The following is a 25,221-nucleotide window of genomic DNA, read 5'->3' as shown; positions in this document are numbered from 1 at the left end:
AGAACAGCCCCAGCCTGCATCGTTATAAAAGGACAGTCCCAGCCTGGTTGTAAAAGGACAATCTCAGTCTGGTTATAAAAGGATAGTCTCATTCTGGTTATAACAGGATAGTCTCAGGTAGTCTGGTTATGAAAGGACAGTCCCAACCTGGTTTTAAACGCTCAGTCTCAGTCTGGTTATAAAAAGACTGCCTCCGTCTGATTATAAAAAGACAGCCCGAGTCTGCATGGTTATAAAAGAGCAGTCACAGCCTGGTAATAAAAGGACAGTTTCAGCCTGGTTATAAACAGACAGTCCTAATCTGATTATAAAAGAACAGCCCCAGCCTGCATGGTTATGAAAGGACAGTCCCAGCCTGGTTGTAAAAGAATAGTCTCATTCTGATTACAACAGGACAGTCTCAGCTAGTCTGGTTATGAAATGACAGACCCAATCATGTTATTAACTGACAGTCTGGTTTTAAAAGGAGTCTCAGTCTGGTTTTAATACTTTGTCTCATTCTGGCTATAACAGGATAGTCTCAATCTGGTTTTAAATGCTCAGTCTCAGTCTGGTTATGAAAGGACTACCTGTCTGGCTATAAAAAGACTGCCTCAGCCTGGTTTTAAAAGGCCTGCCTCAGTCTGGTTATAAAGGGACAGCCTCAGTCTGGATATAAAAGGGCAGCATTAGTCTGGTAATGAAAGGGCAGCATCAGTCTGGTTTAAAAAGGGCAGCATCAGTCTGGTTAGAAAAGGGCAGTCTCAGTCTGGTAATGAAAGGGTAGCATCAGCCTGGTTAGAAAAGGACAGCCTCAGTCTTTTTATAAAAGGCCTGCCTCAGTCTGGTTATAATAGGCCTGCCTCAGTCTGAATATAAAAGGGCAGCCTCAGTCTGGTTATAAAAGGGCAGCCTCAGTCTGGTTATAAAAGGGCAGCCTGAGTCTTATTGAAAGAATATCGTGGTTAATTGTCTCGGTATTTACTAAAACAGGTCACCGTTACATTAACATCAGGAGCAATAAGGCTTTCTTTAGTTCTACTCTTTATAAAGGTTACCACTCATGGGATGTTACATTATTTATTGAATTACTTGAATTTCTCATTAATAACATCTATGTGAAATTCGGGGATACCATTTACCAACATTGCATAGGTATTCCAACTGCTACCAATTGTGCGCATCTTTGGCAGACCTATACCTGTTTCATAGCTGGATCCTTTTCATTTACCAAGTGGTATATTGATGATCTACTGGCCTTAAATAACCCTCATATTGCTGAAGCGGTGAAGGAAATCTATCCGCCTTCAATGGATTTAAAGGAGACAACAGATAGTCCTGATGGTACATCTTACTGGGATCTATATCTGTACCTGTACAAAGACGAACAAGGTCTCCTGTCATGCCGCCTTTACGACAAAGGGATAATTTCAATCTTGATATTGTAAATTATCCTTATTTGGACAGCAATATACCAAAGGGTCCGGCATATGGCGCATACATATCTCGCCTTGTAGCATTTGTCAGATCTTGCGTAAATTGTGATAACTTAAATCTGTGTCAAAAGTTGTTAGTTCAAAAACTAGTTTGTCAGGGATACTAAATCAAACGCCTTCATTCTAAGTTTCTCAAATTTTACAATGAGTATAACACTCTCGTTGGCAGGTATGGACAGACAGTTCAGAATCTCTGGCGATCTACATTGTGATCACCCACATAGACCTCATGTACATATCTATCGTGTAAATGGTATTTAACAACCCAGATGGCGCTGCTTGCCGAATGTAACCGTGTATCTTGTAGACAGCTTTTATACAGACCAGCATGTCATGTGTAACATCATAGATGGCACCTCTTGTAGTATGAGATCATTACACATTAATGGGAAAGATGTAATGATCCATTACTTTTGAATCACAATCTGTTTGATAAAGGTCTGTAACGCTGGTCATTTTCGAACTGTATCTAATAGGGCTTAGTCTGGAGCTAGGGGCTGTAAAGGCAGCCATGTTCATTACATCTGCATGATGCCTTTATGAACAGTTGCAATCAAAGCGCGACCTAGATACCTTGTTTAATTGTTATATGACCTGGAATGCATTCATGGACTACCAATTTGAACTTTGATATGGAAACCTTTTTTCACACCTTCAGTGCAGGCACTTTGGTAGTGCTTTTCTTCAGTGTTAATATTAAATGTTCATAAAGCCAAACACTGGCATTGAACTGAAACATATGGACCATGTAGCCTGAAGATCGTGCAAGAGAAAAGAGGCGTCCTTTTTGTTGAGCAGCAGTTGATATATCAGATTTCTCTGACAACAGTTGACAAACACCATACCACACTCTTTCCAGGTCACTTCTTAGATCTACAGGAACATCAAATATATATTACATGTACAGATATATCTTATTTACATCCAATCGTAAATTATATACTGGTTTGCCCCAGATTCCAGGGTACTGTCTGAGTTCAGAGGAAAACACAACTGGTTGGCCCCAGCTTCCAGGTTACTGTCTGAGTTCAGAGGAAAACACAACTGGTTTGCGCCAGTTTCCAGGTTACTGTCCAAGTTCAGAGGAAAACACAACTGGTTTGCGCCAGTTTCCAGGTTACTGTCCAAGTTCAGAGGAAAACACAACTGGTTTGCCCTAGTTTCTAGGTTAATGTCAGGGTTCAGAGGAAAACACAACTGGTTTGCCCTAGTTTCTAGGTTAATGTCAGGGTTCAGAGGAAAACACAAATTGTTCTTCACAGTTTCTAGGTTACTCTCAAATGGTTCTTGACGATTTCTAGGATATTGCCATCTGATTTCCAGCAACCACATAATATGGATACAGGAAAGTTCATCAGCTGTTTCCATCAGGTTGTTATGACTGCATGGATGGTCCAGCAATCTTTGCCTCCAGCTCATGTCCTGATCCTGAAAACCCCGTAGATCCCTGTAAAAGTCACACGCACATGGTAAAATACCCAAAATCCCTATAAAACTAAGATGCAAAAGATAAAACCCCAAAACATCCATGTAAACCTGAGAAGCACATAGTGAAAACCCCAAAAGATTCCTGTAAAACTATGAGGAACATAATATAAACCTCAAAAGATCCACGTCAAACTAAGGGGCACATGATAAAACCCCAAAACATCCATTTAAACACGAGAAGAACATAGTGAAAACCCCAAACGATTCCTGTAAAACTATGAGAAACATAATATAAACCTCAAAAGATCCACGTCAAACTAAGGGGCACATGATAAAACCCCCAAAGATCCATGTAAACCTCAGAAGCACAGTGAAAACCCCAAAAGATTCCTGTAAAACTACGAGGCACATAATATAAACCCTAAAATATCCCTGTAAAAGACAGTGGGAGATGTCAAAACCCTGTGATTCGTGTGAAGTCAGGCAGATAATGAAGAGGAAGAAAACCAATCTACACTAGCACATGTACACATTCCAACAATATAAACAACAACTCTGTTGGTCTGTGACATTTGAAGGTGTTATTGAGTGGGCAGTTATAACATGTTGTAATTACAAACCTTCTGCAATTGAACAATGTCTTTCTCTGTTAGCTTCTTCCCAGTCAGAGGATCAATCATGTCCTTCCTAATGATTTTTTCTACACATTCCATGGTGACGACTTTTCCACTAAAAACAAAAGCAGAGCATTTTAACAGAGTTTAATGTTTCACCAAATTTACGTTCGCTACATCTTCTTCAGAGCACCTCATAGTATATTTATTTATTTATCTGATTGGTGTTCTACACCGTACTCAAGAATATTTCACTTATACGACGGCAGCCAACATTATGGTGGGAGGAAACCGGGCAGAGCCAGGGGGAAACCCACGAACATCTGCAGGTTGCTGGCAGACCTTCCCACATACGGCTGGAGAGGAAGCCAGCATGAGCTGGACTTGAACTCACAGCGACCGCATTGGTGAGAGACTCATCATGCTACGCTAGTGCGCTAACCGCACCTCACAGTAGAGATATCTATATGTACCTGTACGGCAAACACACTTGTTACTTCTAGGACAGCATTTGTAAACATCCTGACAAAGAGTTAACTGCTATACACATGTTGAACTGTTCTGTACTGTAGACTTTCACATCATCCCCTGTCGACATGTTTCTGTGTGGCTGTACTGACTGTGGTCTGTTATATTATACTGTTTTGTACTGAAGACTTTGATGTCATCCCCTGTGAACATGTTTCTGTGTGGCTGTACTGACTGTGGTCTGTTATATTATACTGTTTTGTACTGTAGACTTTCACATTATCCCCTGTCGACATGTTTCTGTGTGGCTGTACTGACTGTGGTCTGTTACATTATACTGTTTTGTACTGAACACTTTCACGTCATTCACTGTGGACATGTTTCTGTGTGGCTGTACTGACTGTGGTCTGTTATATTATACTGTTTTGTACTGTAGACTTTCACATCATCCCCTGTGGACATGTTTCTGTGTGGCTGTACTGACTGTGGTCTGTTATATTATACTGTTTTGTACTGTAGACTTTCACATCATCCCCTGTGGACATGTTTCTGTGTGGCTGTACTGACTGTGGTCTGTTATATTATACTGTTTTGTACTGTAGACTTTCACATCATCCCCTGTGGACATGTTTCTGTGTGGCTGTACTGACTGTGGTCTGTTATATTATACTGTTTTGTACTGTAGCGTTTCACGTCCTGCCCTGTGGACAGGTTTGTGTGTGGCTGTACTGACTGTGGTCTGTTATACTGTTTTGTACTGTAGCCTTTCACGTCCTGCCCTGTGGACATGTTTCTGTGTGGCTGTACTGACTGTGATTTGTTATATTATACTGTTTTGTACTGTAGCCTTTCACGTCCTGCCCTGTGGACAGGTTTGTGTGTGGCTGTACTGACTGTGGTCTGTTATATTATACTGTTTTGTACTGTAGACTTTCACATCATCCCCTGTGGACATGTTTCTGTGTGGCTGTACTGACTGTGGTCTGTTATATTATACTGTTTTGTACTGTAGACTTTCACATCATCCCCTGTGGACATGTTTCTGTGTGGCTGTACTGACTGTGGTCTGTTATATTAAACTGTTTTGTACTGAAGACTTTGATGTCATCCCCTGTGGACATGTTTCTGTGTGGCTGCACTGACTGATCAAATGCTCACTTAAGCTGTCACCAGAATGACATGACAACATGTTGGTAGTAAGTACATATTACTGGTCTTATCTTGTTACTACCTAATCTCATCCAATGAGAGAAAGAGGGAAACTTACGTAGGTCTGAGGACTGCTGCAGGAACAGAGTTTCCCAACACATCATTTGTCACAGCACAAACAAACCGCGCCTGCAAAACAGCACAACAGTTATCATCATCTCCCTGATCTGCCACTCACATGTGACTGGTGGCTGTACAAACACCACCATAGTTATCATCCTGACTAGTCCACAATCTCCCTGATCTGACTCTGACATGTGACTGTACAAACACCACCATAGTTATCATCCTGACTAGTCCACAACCTCCCTGATCTGACCCTGACATGTGACTGTACAAACACCACCATAGTTATCATCCTGACTAGTCCACAATCTCCCTGATCTGACTCTGACATGTGACTGTACAAACACCACCATAGTTATCATCCTGACTAGTCCACAACCTCCCTGATCTGACCCTGACATGTGACTGGTGGCTGTGCAAACACCACCATAGTTATCATCCTGACTAGTCCACAATCTCCCGAATCTGACCCTGACATGTGACTGGTGGCTGTACAAACACCACCATAGTTATCATCTTGACTAGTCCATAATCTCCCCGATCTGACCCTGACATGTGACTGGTGGCTGTACAAACACCACCATAGTTATCATCCTGACTAGTCCACAACCTCCCCGATCTGACCCTGACATGTGACTGGTGACCGTACAAACACCACCATAGTTATCATCCTGACTAGTCCACAACCTCCCTGATCTGACCCTGACATGTGACTGGTGGCTGTACAAACACCACCATAGTTATCATCCTGACTTGTCCACAATCTCCCCGATCTGACCCTGACATGTGACTGGTGGCTGTACAAACACCACCATAGTTATCATCCTGACTAGTCCACAACCTCACTGATCTGACCCTGACACGCGACTGGTGGCTGTACAAACACCACCATAGTTATCATCCTGACTAGTCACCAACCTCCCTGATCTGACCCTGACATGTGACTGGTGGCTGTACAAACACCACCATAGTTATTGTCCTGACTAGACCACAACCTCCCTGATCTGACCCTGACATGTGATTGTACAAACACCATCATAGTTATCATCCTGACTTGTCCACAACCTTACTGATCTGACCCTGACATGTGACTGGTGGCTGTACAAACACCACCATAGTTATCATCCTGACTAGTCCACAAACTCCCCGATCTGACCCTGACATGTGACTGTACAAACACCACCATAGTTATCATCCTGATTTGTCCACAATATCCCTTTATCTGACCCTGACATGTGACTGGTGGCTGTACAAACACCACCATAGTTATCATCCTGACTTGTCCACAATCTCCCTGATCTGACCCTGACGTGACTGGTGGCTGTACAAACACCACCATAGTTATCATCCTGACTAGACCACAATCTCCCTGATCTGACCTTGACATGTGACTGTACAAACACCACCATAGTTATCATCCTGACTAGACCACAATCTCCCCAATCTGACCCTGACATGTGACTGTACAAACACCACCATAGTTATCATCCTGACTTGTCTACAACCTCCCGTATCTGACCGTGACATGTGACTGGTGGCCGTACAAACACCATCATAGTTATCATCCTGACTAGTCCACAATCTCCCTGATCTGACCCTGACGTGACTGGTGGCTGTACAAACACCACCATAGTTATCATCCTGACTTGTCCACAATTTCCCGTATCTGACCCTGACGTGACTGGTGGCTGTACAAACACCACCATAGTTATCATCCTGACTAGTCCACAACCTCCCTGATCTGACCCTGACATTTGACTGGTGGCCGTACAAACACCACCATAGTTATCATCCTAACTAGCCCACAACCTCCCTGATCTGACCCTGACATTTGACTGGTGGCTGTACAAACACCGCCATAGTTATCATCCTGACTAGTCCACAACCTCCCTGATCTGACCCTGACATGTGACTGGTGGCTGTACAAACACCACCATAGTTATCGTCTTGACTAGACCACAACCTCCCCGATCTGACCCTGACATTTGACTGTGCAAACACCACCATAGTTATCATCCTAACTAGTCCACAACCTCCCTGATCTGACCCTGACATGTGACTGGTGGCCGTACAAACACCACCATAGTTATCATCCTGACTAGTCCACAACCTCCCTGATCTGACCCTGACATGTGACTGTACAAACACCACCATAGTTATCATCCTGACTAGCCCACAACCTCCCTGATCTGACCCTGACATGTGACTGGCGGCTGTACAAACACCACCATAGTTATCATCCTGACTAGTCCACAATCTCCCTGATCTGACCCTGACATGTGGCTGGTGGCTGTACAAACACCACCATAGTTATCATCCTGACTAGTCCACAATCTCCCGAATCTGACCCTGACATGTGACTGGTGGCTGTACAAACACCACCATAGTTATCATCCTGACTAGTCCACAATCTCACTGATCTGACCCTGACATGTGACTGGTGGCTGTACAAACACCACCATAGTTATCATCCTGACTAGTCCACAATCTCCCGTATCTGACTCTGACATGTGACTGGTGGCTGTACAAACACCACCATAGTTATCATCCTGACTAGCCCACAATCTCTCCGATCTGACCCTGACATGTGGCGGGTGGCTGTACGAACACCACCATAGTTATCATCCGGACTAGTCCACAATCTCCCGTATCTGACTCTGACATGTGACTCGTGGCTGTACAAACACCACCATAGTTATCATCCTGACTGGTCCACAATTTCCCTGATCTGACCCTGACGAGACTGGTGGCTGTACAAACACCACCATAGTTATCATCCTGACTAGTCCACAACCTCTGCAATCTGACCCTGACATGTGACTGCGCAAACACCACCATAGTTATCATCCTGACTTGTCCACAATCTCCCTGATCTGACTCTGACATGTGACTGGTGGCCGTACAAATACCACCATAGTTATCATCCTGACTAGCCTACAACCTGTCTGATCTGACCCTGACATGTATCCCCTTGTTTTCATCATGTGACTTTATAAAACTAGTATCTTTTCCATTAAATAAAGAACTAGTATCCCCTTCCCACCATGATGTGCCAATCAGACAGTAAATGATGAACCAGTATCCCCTTCCCATCATGATGTGCCAATGGGACACTAACTAATGAACCAGTATCCCCTTCCCACCATGTGAGTGTAAAACACTAACTGATGAACCAGTATCCCCTTCCCATCATGATGTGCCTGTGAGACACTAAGTCAAGCAGTATCGCCCTCCCAATCAAGATGTGACTGTGGCTATCCCAGGCACACACTCGTGTGCTCTGCTCACCTGTTTGGATATGAGGGCTGTTTTTGGATCTCCATCCTTGATAGGGGTGAACTCCACGTCTATGAGGTCCTTCAGTCGTAGAGGTTTGCCACTCATTGGACAGCGCACTTTCTCATCCTGCACACAACCCACAGGTGAAATGCATAATGCTAATTATACATGTACGCGTAAGCTTCGCCCATTAATTTTTAAACCCTTGGACATAAGCCTATTTCCGTTTGAAAAGGCATGTGCCAGGACAAGCTAACCTCCTTTATCTATTACATTTTGGAGATGGCAGTGTTACACTGGTATGGAATATATGTAGTTTTGTACAGCTAGTACAGTGACAGTATGCAGACAAGAAGTGGGTTGGTGGGTCAGGTTTTGTACAACTTGTACAGTGACAGCATGCAGACAAGAAGTGGGCTGGTGGGTCAGGTTTTGTACAACTTGTACAGTGTGACAGCATGCAGACAAGAAGTGGGCTGGTGGGTCAGGTTTTGTACAACTTGTACAGTGTGACAGCATGCAGACAAGAAGTGGGCTGGTGGGTCAGCTTTTGTACAACTTGTACAGTGACAGCATGCAGGCAGGAAGTGGGCTGGTGGGTCAGGATTTCTACAACTTGTACAGTGACACCATGCAGACAAGAAATGGGCTGGTGGGTCAGGCTTTGTACAACTAGTACAGCGACAACATGCAGACAAGAAGTGGGCTGGTGGGTCAGGTTTTGTACAACTTGTACAGTGACAGCATGCAGGCAGGAAGGGGTCTGGTGGGTCAGGTTTTGTACAACTTGTACAGGCACAGCATGCAGACAAGAAGTGGGCTGGTGGGTCAGGTTTAGTACAACTTGTACAGGCACAGCATGCAGACAAGAAGTGGGCTGGTGGGTCAGCTTTTGTACAACTTGTACAGTGTGACAGCATGCAGACAAGAAGTGGGCTGGTGGGTCAGGTTTTGTATAAGTTGTACAGGCACAGCATGCAGACAAGAAGTGGGCTGATGGGTCAGGTTTTGTACAACTTGTACAGTGACACCATGCAGACAAGAAGTGGGCTGGTGGGTCAGGTTTAGTACAACTTGTACAGGCACAGCATGCAGACAAGAAGTGGGCTGGTGGGTCAGGTTTTGTACAACTTGTACAGTGTGACAGCATGCAGACAAGAAGTGGGCTGGTGGGTCAGGTTTTGTACAACTTGTACAGTGACAGCATGCAGACAAGAAGTGGGCCGGTGAGTCAGGCTTTGTACAACTTGTACAGTGACACCATGCGGACAAGAAATGGGCTGGTGGGTCAGGTTTTGTACAACTTGTACAGTGACACCATGCAGACAAGAAGCGGGCTGGTGTGTCAGGTTTTGTACAACTTGTACAGTGACACCATGCAGACAAGAAGTGGGCTGGGGGGTCAGGCTTTGTACAACTTGTACAGTGACACCATGCAGACAAGAAGTGGGCTGGTGGGTCAGGTTTTGTACAACTTGTACAGTGACACCATGCGGACAAGAAGTGGGCTGGTGGGTCAGGTTTTGTACAACTTGTACAGTGACAGCATGCAGACAAGAAGTGGGCTGGTGGGTCAGGCTTTGTACAACTTGTTACAGTGACACCATGCAGACAAGAAGTGGGCTGGTGGGTCAGGTTTTGTACAACTTGTACAGTAACAGTATGCAAACAAGAAGCGGGCTGGTGTGTCAGGTTTTGTACAACTTGTACAGTGACACCATGCAGACAAGAAGTGGGCTGGTGGGTCAGGTTTTGTACAACTTGTACAGTGACACCATGCAGACAAGAAGTGGGCTGGTGGGTCAGGTTTTGTACAACTTGTACAGGCACAGCATGCAGACAACAAGTGGGCTGGTGGGTCAGGTTTTGTACAACTTGTACAGTGACACCATGCAGACAACAAGTGGGCTGGTGGGTCAGGTTTTGTACAACTTGTACAGTGACACCATGCAGACATGGAGGGGAAAGGACACACCTAACCATAAATTAAATAGCAACATGTTTAGGCAATGTGTTTAAAACCCATATGAAATGGTATGACTTTGATCTTTTTCACTGTTAGTACTACAACATTACCATGGAAAGCATAAGTGTGACCTCATCCTTAAAAGGAATGTATCAGAACATGAAAATGAAATCCCCATCCTAACCGCTGACCACAGAAGACTTACAGGCTTCTTGAGCAGTGTTGGTGTGGAACTTGGAGTTAGTGTTGGAATCCAGAAACTGGGCAGCTTCTTCGCTCGGTCATCCTTCACATTGCTTATACTGGAGTCATCCTTATCATCTAGGGAAGAGAAAAACAATCAAGAGGCAAGACACTGGCATGTGGGTCATCCTTGTCATGTGAGGAAGAGAAAGACAATCTAGAGACAAAGAGAAAGACAATCAAGAGACAAAGCCACCGATACTTTGTTATTAAAATACACAGAAACTGGGGAAGACTCTTGAGTGTGTGGGGGGGGGGGGGGGGGGGGGGGAGAGACTTTGTTATGGGGAAGACACTGGGGGGAGACTTTGTTATGGGGAAGACACTGGGGGGGGAGACTTTGTTATGGGGAAGACACTGGGGGGGAGACTTTGTTATGGGGAAGACACTGGGGGGGGAGACTTTGCTATAAGAATACACAGATACTTGGGAAGACACTGGTGAGGGGGGCTTTGCCATGAGAGTACACAGACACTGGGGAGACACTGAGTGGGAAGAGACTTTGCCATGAGAGTACAGAGTTACTGGGGAAGACACTGGGGAGGGGGGGGGGGCTTTGCCATGAGAATACACAGACACTGGGGAAGACACGGGGGGGGGGGTAGACTTTGCAATAAGAACACACAGGCACTGGAAAAGATGCTGGGGGAGGGGGGAAATGACTGCCATGAGACGACAAAGACTCAAGGAAAGATACTGGGGGGAAATGACTGTGTTATGGGAAGACATAGCCAGTGGAGACTCCCACTGCCTGTGGAAACACATTCCTTAATCACTTCTACTGCCTATACCTTCCAGCCACATAAACACACCCCTTAATGACTCCTACTGCCTGTGTCAATCAGCTACATAAACACACACCTTACTCACTCACACTGCCTGTGTCAGTCGGCTACATAAACACATCCCTAACTGATTCCTGCTGCCTATACCAGCCAGCCACATAAACACACCGTTTACTCACTGCTACTGCCTGTGTCAGTCAGCTACATAAACACACCCCTTACTGAATCCCACTGCCTGTGTCAGTCGGCTACATAAACACACCCCTTACTAAGCCCTACTGCCTGTATCAGTCGGCTACATGAACACGCCCCTTACTCACTCACATGCCTGTGTCAGTCAGCCACATATACATACCCCTTACTAACTCCCACTGCCTATACCAGTCGGCCGCATAAACACATCCCTTATTCACTCAGAATGCCTTTGTCAGTCAGCTACATAAACACACCCCTTACTCACTCCTACTGCCTCTTCCAGCCAGCCACGTACACCTACCCCTTGTACACTCCCAACGCCTGTGTCAGTCAGCTAAATAAACACACCCCTTACTGACTACTACTGCCTGTGTATGTCAGCTACATAAACACACCCCTGACTAACTCACACTGCATATACCATCCAGCTACATAAACACACTCTTTACTCAATCCTACTGCCTCTTCCAGCCAGCCACGTACACCTACCCCTTGTACACTCCCAACGCCTGTGTCAGTCAGCTAAATAAACACACCCCTTACTGACTGCTACTGCCTGTGTATGTCAGCTACATAAACACACCCCTGACTAACTCACACTGCCTATACCAGCCAGCTACATTAACACACCCCTTACTCACTTCTACTGCCTCTTCCAGCCAGCCACATGAACATACCCCTTGCACACTCCCAACGCCTGTGTCAGTCACCTACACCCTTTACTAACTCCCACTGCCTATACCAGCCAGCCACATAAACACACCCCTTACTGACTCCTACTGACTCCCACTGCCTGTGTCAACCCCTGACTAACTCCCACTGCCTATACCAGCCAGCCACATAAACACACCCCTTACTGACTCCTACTGACTCCCACTGCCTGTGTCAACCCCTTACTAACTCCCACTGCCTATACCAGCCAGCTACATAAACACACCCTTAACTCAATCCTACTGCCTATTCTAGCCAGCCAAATAAATATATCTCTTGCACACTCCCAACGCCTGTGTCACTAGGCTAAATAAACACATCTCTTACTGACTCCTACTGCCTTTTAGTCAGCTAAATAAATACACCCCTTACTGACTCCTACTGCCTATACCAGCAAGCTACATAAACACACTCCTTACTAACTCCCACTGCCAATGCCAGTTAGCTACATAAACACACCCCTTATTGACTCCTACTGCCTGAGCCAGCCACCCACACAAACACACACCTTACTGACTCCTACTGCCAGTCAGCTACATGTACATAAACTCATTCCTACTGCCTATGCCAGCCAGGCTATAAGACCCATCCACCCCATCTCTCCCTCTTCCCTTACCAGCTGTAGCTGATTTCTCCTGACTGATGTATTTCCCTGGTAAGGTTGCCTCTGTCTGGATGAAGTTGTTTTTCTGCGACTCTTGCTCAGCTTTTGCCAGCTCCTGTAATTCAGCCTATCCAAAAACAATTAGCATTGTGTTACTATCAAACATAAGAATGTTATTATCCTGCGCATATGAAAACTGATCTGGTAATTCTTACAAGAATCACACAGTAAAGTATAAACTAAACACAATGTCAACCATGATAAGACTGAACCAAAGTGTTTGAGCTTTTTTTTGTAAAACCACCTCTCACAGAGACAGGTAGATTTTTTGTACCTGTCCCCAGTCTGACTTTTAGAAAGTCTATTCTGTACAAGTACTTGCGACTATAATTTCAGTTTGTCAAAATTATTTTCCATCAACATTACCACCTTGACGAAGCAATATCAGTCTACAAAAATAATTGGTTTAAAGGAGAAACCCAACGACTTTATTTTCACACTAAGTGTTCATTAAACACAAAAGTTGTGCTATGTTAGTCTGCAAGCCGCATTAAAAAACTATTACGTTAACTAATTCCATTTAAAAAAAACTATTAAAGTTGGCCCTTCTGCCCATCTTGTTGACCACGGAGCTTGGGCTGGGTGACATCATGCAGTGAATACCCTCGGGGATTATATAATGAAAAGCCCTGAGGAGCATAGCTAAATCCATGCATTAGGCCTACCCACTCCGTAGTTTTCCAGAAGTTATCGTGTGACTTAATCTATAATTACCCCTACGTGTACACCTCTTTATTAGCACCTTCAAAGTAATACAAGTAAAACAGTTTTACAACAAAAATTTTGAAAGATAGTCTACCTGAGTTGTAGGCCTATTAGATCCGGGAAAAACATGTATACAACATAGGAACTGGGCAAAACGATGACCAATTTTTGCTCACCCATCAACCTCATAGATGACACAAATGTGCTCCCGTTCAGTCTGCCTGACAGGAATTGGACCTCCACCGAATTATGGTAGTACATGTTAAGAATTTGGCATGGTTTCACAATTAACAGACTATAAATTTTGACAGCCAAAAAGAGCGACACCAGCTGTGACACAAGGTTCCGTGCACAAGGACCTGCCGATTGATTGTGAGTTGAAACTTAAGGGCTTTGAGGTAGGGAGGCTGTGGAGTATCATGTGCGCACAGCGACATGTACGTGAGATGGGAACTGAGTAGGAGGACCGCCCTCGTGATCATTGTAGGGCAAATGTTTGTGCCTCCCTACAGTTCATCTCACAGCATGCTGTTTCAAACAAGCAAACAGCTTAACAACTTCTGCATTCAGGGGGTGAAAATCTGGACGTCTTTTCCGTTTGGCTTTTTGGGGGGATATCATAAGGTTTGTTCTTCGGCCTTTTCTTTTAGAAGTTATGGCTGGATTGACAAATTTCATATGACTACCATCAAGTCCCCCAAAATGAAAGGATGTTTTTGAAGAGATCTGGTCCAAATTTTGTAAATCTGTGCCATTTTTAGGCCAAGTGTGTAACTTTACTGTATCCTGTGCTGTGTTACTGCAGTCACAAGCAACACTTAAGCATGGAATACTCTCCAAATTATCTGTAAAATTATACCAATTGTTTCCTGTGGTCTGGGTTGTACACATAGAGAAGCCTCACATGCCTGCAGTGAATGTACTGCTGTGACGTCACAAGGCCAACGATGACTCAATCGTAGCTGAGTAGATTTTCTGATGTTTGATGACCAAATATCCCTTTTAGAGGGACATGAAGAGGCCAGGACTAAAGCATTTTTCCTCACAAAAATGGCTTCTTCTAGATCCAATTGCTATGATAACCAAAGTGTGTTCTACAGCGCTGAAGGTATGTTTGGTCTCGAAAATGAAAGGGCAAATATAACAGTATCGTTGGCGACAACCAGTCTTACAACAACATTTTGATAATTGTAACACAAAATAAATGTACAGACTTTAGAAACATACACATGCATGAATATTGACTTAAATGTGATGTGAAAATTAAATGTGAAAATGTGCAGCCTACCTGTTGCTGCGACAGTGAATATTTTTGTGACCTTTCACTGAGAAAAATTGCCTACCTCTGACAGGTAGACAGGCGTTATTGTGACCTCTGATCACTGTTACATATTACCTCTTCTTTCTTTGTCTGTTTCTCGTACTCTTTCAGCTTCCTGGCAATGGTTCGTTTCTGATGCAGAATGTACTCCAGAATAGCTTCTTTGTCAAATAGGTATCCATCAGGCCTAAACATAAACACCAAGCTTGTAATACACTTACAAAAATAACAAAGGCAACTTTCTCAGCCTAAACTCCCATCTTCTTTCCCAACATAAGAGATGCTCACAGAGAGCTTCATCCCATAGCACTGGATTAACATGATCCTATATTACACTAGTCAAGTAAGAAGTAAAGATAGTTTATCCAATCAAGAGCTATTTCATTCCTTAAGTCTTGAGAATCGTCAAAACATTTGTCTTTTATTTTTTTCATCTGAGTTCGTTTTAGTTCATGGACCATGCAAAGTCTGTGCTGCTTTCACCTATGTTCAGTCACGACCAAAAACTACAGACTACAGTCACTGAGTGTTTCACTGACCACTACAAGCTACAGTCACTGACGTGTTTCACTGACCACTACAGGCTACTGTCACTGACATGTTTCACTGACCACTACGGGCTACTGTCACTGACGTGTTTCACTGACCACTACAGACTACTGTCACTGAATGTTTCACTGACCACTACAGGCTACTGTCACTGACGTGTTTCACTGACCACTAGACTACAGTCACGGAGTGTTTCACTGACAACTACAGACTACTGTCACTGAGTGTTTCACTGACCACTACAGACTACTGTCACTGACGTGTTTCACTGACCACTACAGACTAGAGTCACTGAGTGTTTCACTGACCACTACAGGCTACTGTCACTGACGTGTTTCCCTGACCACTACAGACTACAGTCACTGAGTGTTTCACTGACCACTACAGACTACAGTCACTGAGTGTTTCATTCACCACTACAGGCTACTGTCACTGACGTGTTTCACTGACCACTAGACTACAGTCACTGACGTGTTTCACTGACAACTACAGACTACTGTCACTGAGTGTTTCACTGACCACTACAGACTACTGTCACTGACGTGTTTCACTGACCACTACAGACTAGAGTCACTGAGTGTTTCACTGACCACTACAGGCTACTGTCACTGACGTGTTTCCCTGACCACTACAGACTACAGTCACTGAGTGTTTCACTGACCACTACAGACTACAGTCACTGAGTGTTTCATTCACCACTACAGGCTACAGTCACTGACGTGTTTCACTGACCACTACAGACTACAGTCAATGACATGTTTCATTCACCACTATAGACTACAGTCAATGACGTGTTTCACTGACCACTACAGACTACAGTCACTGACGTGTTTCACTGACCACTACAGATTACAGTCACTGAGTATTTCACTCACACCTACAGGCTACATTCACTGAGTATTTCACTCACCACTACAGGCTACAGTCACTGAGTGTTTCACTTAGCACTACAGACTACAGTCAATGACATATTCCATTGACCACTATAGACTACTATCACTGACAACTACAGACTACAGTCACTGAGTGTTTCACTGACCACTACAGACTACAGTCACTGACATGTTTCACTGACCACTAGGCTACAGTCACGGAGTGTTTCACTGACCACTACAGACTACTGTCACTGAGTGTTTCACTGACCACTATAGACTACTGTCACTGACATGTTTCACTGACCACTACAAACTACAGTCACTGACGTGTTTCCCTGACACATACTCTGTTTGGGGCGTTACTATACAATGGATACTCAATGTACTATTTGGTACATACAGTACATTTACACATCTCATTTCTTCTACATCCCAAAATGTTATTTGATGCTGATGATTATCACCACCCCCCACCCCCCGATATGCGCACATGACCTCAACCCCTGCACATTCACCTCCCATCCACATTCACACAACTACACCCATCCAAATAACCTTACACACTTTAAGGTTGGTCCCTTTTGACTGATTAATTGATTAGTGATTAAGACCATGCTGGAAACGTGTCACTTGTCACTTACTAGTATACAGTGGTCAACACCATGCTGAAAACTTGTCACTTACTAGTATATAGTGGTCAAGACTATGATGCAAACTCATCACTTATTAGTACACAGTGGTCAACACCATGCTGAAAACTTGTCACTTACTAGTATACAGTGGTCAAGACTATGATGCAAACTCATCACTTATTAGTACACAGTGGTCAACACCATGCTGAAAACTTGTCACTTACTAGTATACAGTGGTCAAGACTATGATGCAAACTCATCACTTATTAGTACACAGTGGTCAACACCATGCTGAAAACTTGTCACTTACTAGTATACAGTGGTCAAGACTATGATGCAAACTCATCACTTATTAGTACACAGTGGTCAACACCATGCTGAAAACTTGTCACTTACTAGTATACAGTGGTCAAGACTATGATGCAAACTCATCACTTATTAGTACACAGTGGTCAACACCATGCTGAAAACTCGTCACTTACTAGTATACAGTGGTCAAGACTATGATGCAAACTCATCACTTATTAGTACACAGTGGTCAACACCATGCTGAAAACTTGTCACTTACTAGTATACAGTGGTCAACACCATGCTGAAAACTTGTCACTTACTAGTATACAGTGGTCAACACTATGATGCAAACTGGTCACTTACTAGTACACAGTGGTCAACACCATGCTGAAAACTTGTCACTTACTAGTACACAGTGGTCAAAACTATGATGCAAACTTGTCACTGACCAGTACACAGTGGTCAAGACTATGCTGGAAACTCATCACTTACCAGTACACAGTGGTCAACACCATGCTGAAAACTTGTCACTTACTACTATACAGTGGTCAACACTATGAGGCAAACTTGTCACTTACTAGTACACAGTGGTCAACACCATGCTGAAAACTTGTCACTTACTATTATACAGTGGTCAAGATTATGATGCAAACTCATCACTTACTAGTATACAGTGGTCAACACCATGCTGAAAACTTGTCACTTACTAGTATATAGTGGTCAACACTATGATGCAAACACGTCACTTACCAGTACACAGTGGTCAAGACTATGATGCAAACTTGTCACTTACTAGTATACAGCGGTCAACACTATGATGCAAACTTGTCACTTACTAGTATACAGTGGTGTGCACATGTCACTTACTAGTATACAGTGGTCAACACCATGCTGGAAACTTGTCACTTACTAGTATACAGTGGTCAACACCATGCTGGAAACTTGTCACTTACTAGTATACTGTGGTCAATGCCATGCTGAAAACTTGTCACTTACTAGTACACAGTGGTCAACACCATGCTGAAAACTTGTCACTTACTAGTATACAGAGGTGTGTACATGTCACTTACTAGTATACAGTGGTCAACACTATGATGCAAACTCGTCACTTACCAGTACACAGTGGTCAAGACTATGATGCAAACTTGTCACTTACTAGTATACAGTGGTCAAGACTATGATGCAAACTCGTCACTTACTAGTATACAGTGGTGTGTACATGTCACTTACTAGTATACAGTGGTCAACACCATGCTGGAAACTCGTCACTTACTAGTATACAGTGGACAATGTCATGCTAAAAACTTGTCACTTACTAGTATACAGTGGTCAACACCATGCTGGAAACTTGTCACTTACTAGTATACAGTGGTCAATGCCATGCTAAGAACTCGTCACTTACTAGTATACAGTGGTCAACACCATACTGAAAACTTGTCACTTACTAGTATACAGTGGTCAATGCCATGCTAAAAACTTGTCACTCACTAGTATACAGTTGTCAACACCACGCTGAAAACTTGTCACTTACTAGTATACAGAGGCGTGTACATGGCACTTACTAGTATACAGTGGTCAAGACTATGATGCAAACTCGTCACTTACTAGTATTCAGTGGTCAAGACTATGCTGGAAACTCATTACTTACTAGTATACAGTGGTCAAGACTATGCTGGAAACTCATCACTTACTAGTATACAGTGGTCAAGGCCATACTGGAAACTCGTCACTTACTAGTACACAGTGATCAAGATTATGCTGGAAACTCGTCACTTACTAATACTAGTATACAGTAGTCAAGGCCATACTGGAAACTCGTCACTTACTAGTATACAGTGGTCAAGACTATGATGCAAACTCGTCACTTATCACTTACTTATATACAGTGGTGTGTACATGTAATTTACTAGTATACAGTGGTCAACACTATGATGCAAACTTGTCACTTACTAGTACACAGTGGTCAACACCATGCTGAAACTTGTCACTTACTAGTACACAGTGGTCAAGACTATGATGCAAACTCGTCACTTACTAGTACACAGTGGTCAACACCATGCTGAAACTTGTCACTTACTAGTATACAGTGGTCAATGCCATGCTAAAAACTTGTCACTTACTAGTATACAGTGGTCAACGCCATGCTAAAAACTTGTCACTTACTAGTATACAGTTGTCAACACCACGCTGAAAACTTATCACTTACTAGTATACAGAGGTGTGTACATGTCATTTACTAGTATAAAGTGGTCAAGACTATGCTGGAAACTTGTCACTTACTAGTATACAGTGGTCAAGACTATGATGCAAACACGTCACTTACTAGTATACAGTGGTCAAGACTATGCTGGAAACTCGTCACTTACTAACATACAGTGATCAAGACTATGCTGGTAACTCATCACTTACTAGTATACAGTGGTCAAAGCCATACTGGAAACTCGTCACTTACTAGTATACAGTGGTCAAAGCCATACTGGAAACTCGTCACTTACTAGTATTCAGTGGTCAAAGCCATACTGGAAACTCGTCACTTACTAGTATACAGTAGTCAAAGCCATACTGGAAACTCGTCACTTACTAGTATACAGTGGTCAAGACTATGCTGGAAACTCGTCACTTACTAGTATACAGAGGTGTGTACATGTCATTTACTAGTATAAAGTGGTCAAGACTATGCTGGAAACTTGTCACTTACTAGTATACAGTGGTCAAGACTATGATGCAAACACGTCACTTACTAGTATACAGTGGTCAAGACTATGCTGGAAACTTGTCACTTACTAGCATACAGTGATCAAGACTATGCTGGTAACTCATCACTTACTAGTATACAGTGGTCAAAGCCATACTGGAAACTTGTCATTTACTAGTAAACAGTGGTCAAGGCCATGCTGCAAACTTGTCACTTACTAGTATACAGTGGTGTGTACATGTCACTTACTAGTATACAGTGGTCAACACTTTGATGAAAACTTGTCACTTACTAGTATACAGTGGTCAAAGCCATACTGGAAACTTGTCACTTACTAGTATACAGTGGTCAAAGCCATACTGGAAACTTGTCACTTACTAGTATACAGTGGTCAAGGCCATGCTGCAAACTTGTCACTTACTTATATACAGTGGTGTGTACATGTCATTTACTAGTATACAGTGGTCAACACTTTGATGAAAACTTGTCACTTACTAGTATATAGTGGTCAAGACCATGCTGGAAACCTGTCACTAGTATACACTGGTGTGTACATGTCACTTACTGGTATACAGTGGTCAAAGCCACGCTGAAAACTTGTCACTTATTATCTCGCCAGCGTTTAAGGTACTTACGTGACCACAGGGTTGTTACAGGGCTGAAGTGACAAACAGCAGCAGTCAAATTCCTAGAAGAGAAACAGAACAAGGCAATACCGTCAGTTACATACATTAAAATTATGCTAAATATGTAAAAGAAAATAAACATAAAATACCGTACAGTGAAAGAATCTATGATCAATCTATGTTAATAAATTCACATGTATATTGTGGCAACATACATGTAACTTCACGAAGTAATTCTGACAACACTGAAGTCAGACAGCAAGACATTCTCTTGTCAAGTCGGACAGCAACACATTGTCTTGTCTTGTCAAGTCAGACAGCAACACACTGCCCTGTTAAGTCAGACAGCAACACATTGCCCTGTTAAGTCAGACAGCAAGACATTGCCTGGTAAAGCCAGATCAAGAGACTTCTGTTTCCAAAAAAAAAAAAAGTAGAAGTGCAGAAACACAAAAAATCCAATTTCATTCACTAAAGACAATATAGTACAAATAACATCCATAACATTTCCGTGCTACAGGTAAGGAAAATTAGATGATATTGTACGCATCTAATATTAAAACAGAGCCCACTGTATACGCCCAAAGGTTTGTGTGCACGCCTTAGTTCCTGAAAGCTAGTGTACATTCGAGATTTAAAGCAGACAATCCTGTCATAATCAAAAGTAAACATACACAGCACAATCATGTGCTTGATGTTCTCCACCATGTGTTTCAGACACTCTAGACTACAGCAAAGCCTCCTGTGTCACCACCCTCAGCTGTAGAGAATGCCTACCATGATATATTGTCTTTGTGGCATTCTCGAGTGTTTGCAAAAAAGAAGATGTAGCAAAGGCTTAAAATGGTCTTTTTCGTTACTAGACTGCACAAAATCATCCTAATATTGCTGTCTGATTTCAATTCCCCACGAATCGTCAGTCTGCAGTGTTAAAGTATCATTGAGGGTCCAGTTCCTGACATACATCTACCTATGATTTCGTGAAGAGAGAAGCTAATGCAATGGAATAAAATATATCATGAGAACAGCTTGCAACATAAGCACAGAAACACTTCAAATTTGTACTATATACTGCCAATAATTAAAGCACAAAATAATAAATTCTTGTCTTCTAATGTAAGCCCCACATTTGGATTTAGCCTATATCAACAATCGTTTTACCATCTTTTGACTCAAAGACGACAAGCAAGGACAGGCCAAGAAATGTTTAGACAGGTAAAAGAAAATTTACCTCTCCTATCAGGCAGGTTACCATAGATAAAAAATAATACTGCAAAGCACAAGGAATGGAAAACACAGAATCAAATTGTTAGTGAGTGAGGTAATGAAATAAACCCCACACAGCCTGTTGCAAAATAAATGTATTAACTCATTCAAATTCATTCCTTTTGGAGAAGAGCTGAAATAATCACTTTATTCTAGAATGTTTTGAGGTAATTTATATGTAAGGCCTATATCTACTTGTATACTGGGTAGTCCTATATAACTACAAAGGGAAGAATCTCCGAACATGTCGGCCTATCCATACATGTATGCACATGTAGGCCTATGTTTTTTCTTCACCCCCGCTTCGCTTGATGAACTTCATACTTTCCAGGTGTATTACTGGTGACCCAAAATAGTAAAGTGTTGAGTATTTGAAAATGCGTTCTACAGTACCGCATTTTTGGAAAGTGGGAAGTACCATACTCCCTTTGACAAAAAGTTACTTGCAGCACTGCAACGCTACATGCCAATAAAAAGACTGGCTTGCAGGTCCTGTGGTCACAAGTATCTCTTGTACATGAACATACAGCTGTTGTAGGCATGTGATGAAACCTTGCATGGTAAGCTTTTGTACTCACTGGCGCAGATTCCGACAGATGAATTTCACAGAAGAGAATAAGATGGTGTGAAAATCTGGACTTGTATCACACTGAATGTCTCTGTAGGAAAGAAGGTGAGTCCTTACCTTGATGGAATCCCTGCCAACCCGCATGTTTTTGCTGCCATATCCTGAAGCTGAAGTGTCCTTCTTCTTTTCATGATATGTATACACTGCACCTGCTGTGCAGTTCTTAGCGTGTCGTGTCATCGTGAAACACTACTATCAACAGATCTGTAAATCTGTAATGCATATACTTTCATTGAAGAAACAACATACATGCTTCAACACAAAAAAGATGTGATTCTCATGTGAACACATAATTCACAACAGAAGTAGATTCACAGGACAAATCAAATTTTATCATAACAGAGATTGCTTTATATACAAAAATGTCATAACATTTTACATTTTTATTGCAATAGCCTGCACTGTGTTTCATGTGTTTATGACATGCCTTCATCACCTACATGTCATTAGCATTAGAACTATGAAAAAATAGTATAAATGTAACAATGCAATTATCATAGAATTTGTCATTTTACTCTTGCCAACACACTTTACTCATGCAGACATGGTGGTGAAATTATTATCTAAATAACTTGGGATTTAAAACACAACACACAATGTCAAAACCTATCTTTTGGGGGGGGGGGGGAGCGATGTCTTTCTTACATACTATTATAATTTTTGGGTTATTAACAGCTGTAAATGTCAGACAGTTCAGAGATTTAATCTGTCCATCAGATTATGAAATGATACAAAGTTGTCAAATCTCATGCAAGTTAGGGTGTTGTCTGTGCGATTAATTCATTTAGGCAAAGTCGCTTAGTCACATCCTACAAATTTTGACAGTTTCTGGGAACGATCTCTTCTTTTTCAAATGGCCAAAAATAACTCAAAAGTGATAGTATACATTCATGAAAAAAGGCATTCCTTAGTTGAAATTTGAATTGAAAGTCTTTGTAAACGATTTCAAAAGCATAAAATCACAATTCCTGTCTTTCACCTACAATAAAACCTCGTAACCACATTTTGAACCCAATGATAAACCATGCACCTATTCATGTCATGTCCTTTTTAACTGATGGCTGCGGTCAAAAAATGCTGTCGACTTTGGCACTTACCTCTCAGCCCTCAACTCACATGCAACATCCCAGGTATATTCCATTCGGTCATGGCACACCAGCCCTGTATCCACAACACGGCAGACCATTTTTATACCATTCGGTTCGTCTTTTCAGGTTTATTGAGCATGCGCCATCCAGGAATAATAACTTTTTCAGGACCCATAACTGCGGTGAAGGCGACATGGCTGCTGCTTTAGCAATGACTGTGAGGCGAGTCTGAGCCTGGGCCCTAACCATGTGGAATATACGTGAGATGTTGCTTGTGCAGGCGAGCTGAGAGGTAAGAGTCAAAGTTGTCATCAGTTCTGGAACGCAACCATTATTTAGAAAGGGCATGGTGTGAATCGGTGTATGGTTTACCATTGTTTGCCCCTGTGGCTACGATACTCCGCCAGCCCAGTATTAAGAGAGGAGTTGAAGTAGCCACTTGGGGTAACCTACATGAGAGAAACCATGAGGCATGTAAATGACGTGCTTTATTCCCTTGGGGTTAACATAAACAAGCCAGATGATGTACTGTATATAGGCGTCTGTGATACAAGTGAGAATGTAAACAAATGCAGTCCTTGAAAAAGAAAGAACAAACCGTTCACTTCTACGCTCAACTTACCTGGGTGTTACCAATCCACTTGTCCAGGCATCAATGTACAACTTTCACAAACTTCTCTTCACAAATTAGAGAGTGCATAACAAGGGAGACAACTTGAAAAACTTCTCCCAGCGTCATCTTGTCAGCCTTTATTGGGTACGACCTAAAACCCGGCTGGCAAACGCGTGTACTTTTTTCACTTCTGCGCTATAATATTTACGCTGCTAATTCTAACATACCCGTAATACATCTTTATAAACGGTCTAGATGTGTTTTACAGCAATTTACATGGCCTACTGCTGCCTGTGTACGATGACTGGGACTAATATCATAGCTGGGACTATTTGTATAATTTCTTATACACCTTTATTTTTGGGAGCCGGTTGTTTTGTCTTGCGATTATCGACCTGGAACGCCCTTTACGGACTACGAATTGTATACGAATGTCGGACATGACGCTTAATATCATGAATGTATGATGATTTGAGTATAGGCCTACGATCCGCTATCATTATATGTGTGTTAGCTTAGCTTACACCCCCCACCCCCACCCACCCACCCCCGATCACTACTGATCACTACGCAAACTTGAATAATCGAATATTTTATAAAGAAACCGGTGATATATCACAACTTGTTTATTATTCAGAGGTCTCAAATCTCCGTGACGGAATCCCATGGCTTGGAAGCGCATTCTGCACCCATGGAACTCACAAGGTTGCTGGCAGTGTAGAGCAAAACGTTAATTAGATAAATCATTGTCATCAATGGCGCCACTAACTTTAGACTTTAGATAACTGTGAAACCAGTTATCAAAAAGACATTTCAGCCAATCTTCTGC

The 25,221-nt window shown here is 42.7% G+C and overlaps 1 protein-coding gene across 1 annotated transcript; it reads right to left on the bottom strand.

Annotated features, from left to right (window-relative positions):
• Positions 1-661: 661 nt before the first annotated feature.
• Positions 662-24,453, bottom strand: LOC135466804 (nitric oxide synthase-interacting protein-like). The gene is made up of 10 exons (XM_064744506.1): positions 24,402-24,453; positions 22,749-22,903; positions 20,807-20,859; positions 15,205-15,316; positions 13,056-13,170; positions 10,711-10,826; positions 8,549-8,665; positions 5,253-5,323; positions 3,524-3,632; positions 662-2,922 (listed from the first exon to the last, which is right to left on the bottom strand). Exons 2-10 carry the CDS (start codon positions 22,869-22,871, stop codon positions 2,851-2,853), a joined length of 888 nt encoding a protein of 295 aa, XP_064600576.1. The 5' UTR covers positions 22,872-22,903; positions 24,402-24,453; the 3' UTR covers positions 662-2,850.
• Between the last annotated feature and the right edge of the window lie 768 nt (positions 24,454-25,221).

This window comes from Liolophura sinensis, chromosome 6 (genome assembly GCF_032854445.1).
Source record: "Liolophura sinensis isolate JHLJ2023 chromosome 6, CUHK_Ljap_v2, whole genome shotgun sequence".
Taxonomy (NCBI): domain Eukaryota; kingdom Metazoa; phylum Mollusca; class Polyplacophora; order Chitonida; family Chitonidae; genus Liolophura; species Liolophura sinensis.
This window is presented reverse-complemented; position numbering and strand designations above follow the sequence as displayed.